This window comes from Tenrec ecaudatus, chromosome 1, assembly GCF_050624435.1.
Source record: "Tenrec ecaudatus isolate mTenEca1 chromosome 1, mTenEca1.hap1, whole genome shotgun sequence".
Taxonomy (NCBI): Eukaryota; Metazoa; Chordata; class Mammalia; order Afrosoricida; family Tenrecidae; genus Tenrec; species Tenrec ecaudatus.
The window spans coordinates 157,009,452-157,012,707 of record NC_134530.1 but is presented as its reverse complement, the minus strand read 5'-3'; the positions used below and the strand labels follow the sequence as shown (position 1 = coordinate 157,012,707).

At 41.1% G+C, this 3,256-nt stretch overlaps 1 protein-coding gene across 1 annotated transcript; it reads right to left on the bottom strand.

The window, feature by feature from the left end:
• Positions 1 to 1,830: 1,830 nt before the first annotated feature.
• LOC142437329 (olfactory receptor 5J3-like) lies at positions 1,831 to 2,799 on the bottom strand. The gene has a single exon (XM_075540541.1). It carries the CDS (start codon positions 2,788 to 2,790, stop codon positions 1,831 to 1,833), a length of 960 nt encoding a protein of 319 aa, XP_075396656.1. The 5' UTR covers positions 2,791 to 2,799.
• Positions 2,800 to 3,256: the final 457 nt, after the last annotated feature.

Here is a 3,256-nt window from a genome sequence, read left to right as displayed (position 1 = left end):
GGGACCAAGCCATGATATTTTCAATAGCCTCCTATACATGTGAAAGTTGGCCATTAAATAAAGAAGAATTGATGGATTTGAATCATGGTTCTGATGAAGAATATTGAATGTAACCTGGACACCCAAAAGAACAAACACATTTGTTTGGAAAAAGTATAGCCTGAATGCGCCTTAGAAATAAAACAAATTTGTTTTGGAAAAATATAGCCAGAATGCACCTTTGGACATGTTATCATGAGAGACCAGTCTCTAGAAAAGGACATCGTGCTTGGTAAAGTAGGAGAGCAAAAAGAGGAAGGGCTTTGACAAGATGGACTGACACAGTAGCTGCAACAATGAACTCAGACCTAAGAGTATTTATGAGGCTGGCACAAGACCGGACATTGTTTAGTTCTTTTTAAAAATTTTATATGTATATTTATACAGATAGATAGATAACACAAGAACTAAACATTGAATTAAATTATAAAGCAGTACAAATGGCTCAGTGCAACTCACTCCCATGAGACAGTTGTGAGACACTGGCAGTCCTCATTGCTTAGGTCTTGATGGCACCTAACAACACAAACTTTACCAAGTCACTGGAAAGGCTACATTAAAGAAAAACAGATAATAGCAACAGTTGATGAGCTATGGAGCAATTAGATCTCTCATACATAGCTCTCAATAATGTAATATGGTCCATCAGTTTCAGAAAGCAGTGTGGCAGTTCTTTAAAGACTAGATATAAATTCTATATCATCTAGGAATACCACTACTAGGCACATATCCAAGAGAAATAAAACCCTATGCTGATGCAAAGTATTCTACATAAATAATGATAACAACATTATTCTTATAGCCTAAATGAAAACAACCAATATGACTACCATTGGGAATTATTAAATGCAATGTGGTATATTCATACAGTATTAGTTAGCAATCAGTAGGAATGTTACAACATGGAAGCACCTTGAAAGCATTATACTGAGTGAAAGAAGTCAAAATTAGTCATATTTATAGTGGGAAATAGCATATTAGTGGTTTCTAGAGTTTACAGTTTGAAAGAGAATAAGCGGGATGTGGCAGTTACATGATCTACTGTCAACTTGAGAAAGGGGTGGAGTCTAGCCTGTCAACCAGGTTGCAACTTGATGACCTCATTTGGAAGTGCGATGGAGATAAATAACTCACTGGAGGGCAGACACACTCTCTCTGCTCATCTCATCGTGAGACATTCCTGTTGACAAGACACATGGAGCTACACTTATGGAGCCCTGGAGCTGGAGGAGCTATGTAGAGACCTATGCCAGTGCTGAGATGCTTCTGCCACCACTGGATCCACAAGACTTTCCACCCACTGGCCTGTGATCTTCGTGCACTCAGCGCCATTCCATATGTGGCATGAATCTGAAGATAAATTTATGGACTGGCATCAAGCCTATGGGTTAATATCAGATTTATGGACTTGATCTTGACTGAGCTGGGATGTTTTCTCAATATACAATTGCTCTTTTATATAAAGCTCTTTCTTATACACATATGAATGTCTATGAATTTGTTTCTCTAGTCCACCTGGACTAACACAGGGAAATCGCTGCTAATTAGTATAAAGCTTCCTCTGGGGGTTACAACATTATTCCAAGATATGAATGAAAATCAGCAGACAAGTACATACATGAACAAAATGTGTAGAATGCTCAGTGCTGGTGTCGTTATTAGTCTTGGTGGGATGGAGAATCTCAGTGCTCAAGAGATGCTATGTGGAGACAGTACTATTATAACTGCAGCCAGAATGCTCACGTTTTCCTCTAAGTAAGAGTCATTTTGGGGGGAATGAAATATATTGATCTAATCATTGCTCTTACTACAGAATGCATGTTCCCCAGCTAGCTTCTTCAGGGCCCCTTTGACCTCCTTGTTCCTCAGGCTGTAGATGATGGGGTTCAACATGGGGGTCATAACACAGAAGAGCACAGAGACCAGGATGTCCATGTCCAGGTTGGACCCTACATTGGGTCTGTCATAATTAAAGTTGGCCGTTCCAAAGAAGATCACCACCACAGTGAGGTGGGAAGCACAGGTAGAGAATGCTTTCTTCCTGCCCTGAGCAGAGGGAATCCTCAGGATGGCAGAGATGATGAGTGTGTAGGATACCGCAGTAAACAGGCAAGGGCTCAGTCCAATGGTGGCACTGGCTGCATGGAGCACAGACTCATTGAGGGAGGTGTCTGAACAGGAGAGTTTCAGGAGGAGTGGAATGTCACAGAGAAAGTGGCTGATTTGGTTGGGTCCACATAAAGTGAGTGTGGCTGCCAGCGCTGTGTGTGTCAGGGAATTCACAAGTCCACACAGCCAGGATCCCGTCACCAAGCACACACAGACCTTCCCACTCATGAGGACTGGGTATTGAAGAGGGTGGCAGATGGCTACGTAGCGGTCATAAGCCATGGCGGCTAACAAGACACCCTCTGTGCCAGCACAAATTAAGAGAAAGAAGATCTGGGAAAGGCAGCCCGCATATGAGATGGTCTTCTTCTCCCGGAAGAAGTTCACCAGCATGACTGGCATGGTGGTGGATGTGTAGCAGATGTCCAAGAAGCTGAGGTTGCTGAGGAAATAATACATTGGAGTTTGGAGGGCAGGACTGACTCTGGTGGCCATGATTATGAGTGTGTTCCCCAGGACAGTTGTCAGGTAAATAGCCAGGAAGACCAGGAAGCACAACTCTTGTAGATTGGGATGATTTGAAAATCCCAAGAAGACAAATTCGGTGGCATCTGTTTGATTATTCATCTCAAATTTTGTCATAGCTACAAAACAATGAGAAAAAAGAAATCATACTGGGAATTTACAGAGAGTACCCAAAATGCACTCTTCCAAGTAATGATCTTGCCAAGTAGTACTGGGTATAGAGCTCTCTTTGTTTATTGCATTATGATCAAAGCACCTATCTTGTAGTTGCTAGAAAAAGTAATATGGATGATCTAACCAGTGTGCCTGAAATATAGGTGCTCCAACAACTGTAGTGGTCATCTTATTATCTTTAATCCAAAAGAAAAGATATTTTGAGGCAAAATATATTTTTGACAATGTCTTATAAATCTGACAACTTCTCACCATCTTCACTACTGATACCACTAATTTCCTACCAGTGTCCCATTTTTTCCCTCACCTCTATTCCCATTTAGTCTGTTTCCTCTCATCATCAACCAATGTAAATTTCTGTAATATAAATAAAATCATGTCACTCTCATAACTCCAATAGTATCCCATC

Excerpts from the sequence above, each read along its gene's own strand:
- LOC142437329 (XM_075540541.1), bottom strand. The coding sequence starts at position 2,790 with ATGACAAAATTTGAGATGAATAATCAAACAGATGCCACCGAATTTGTC.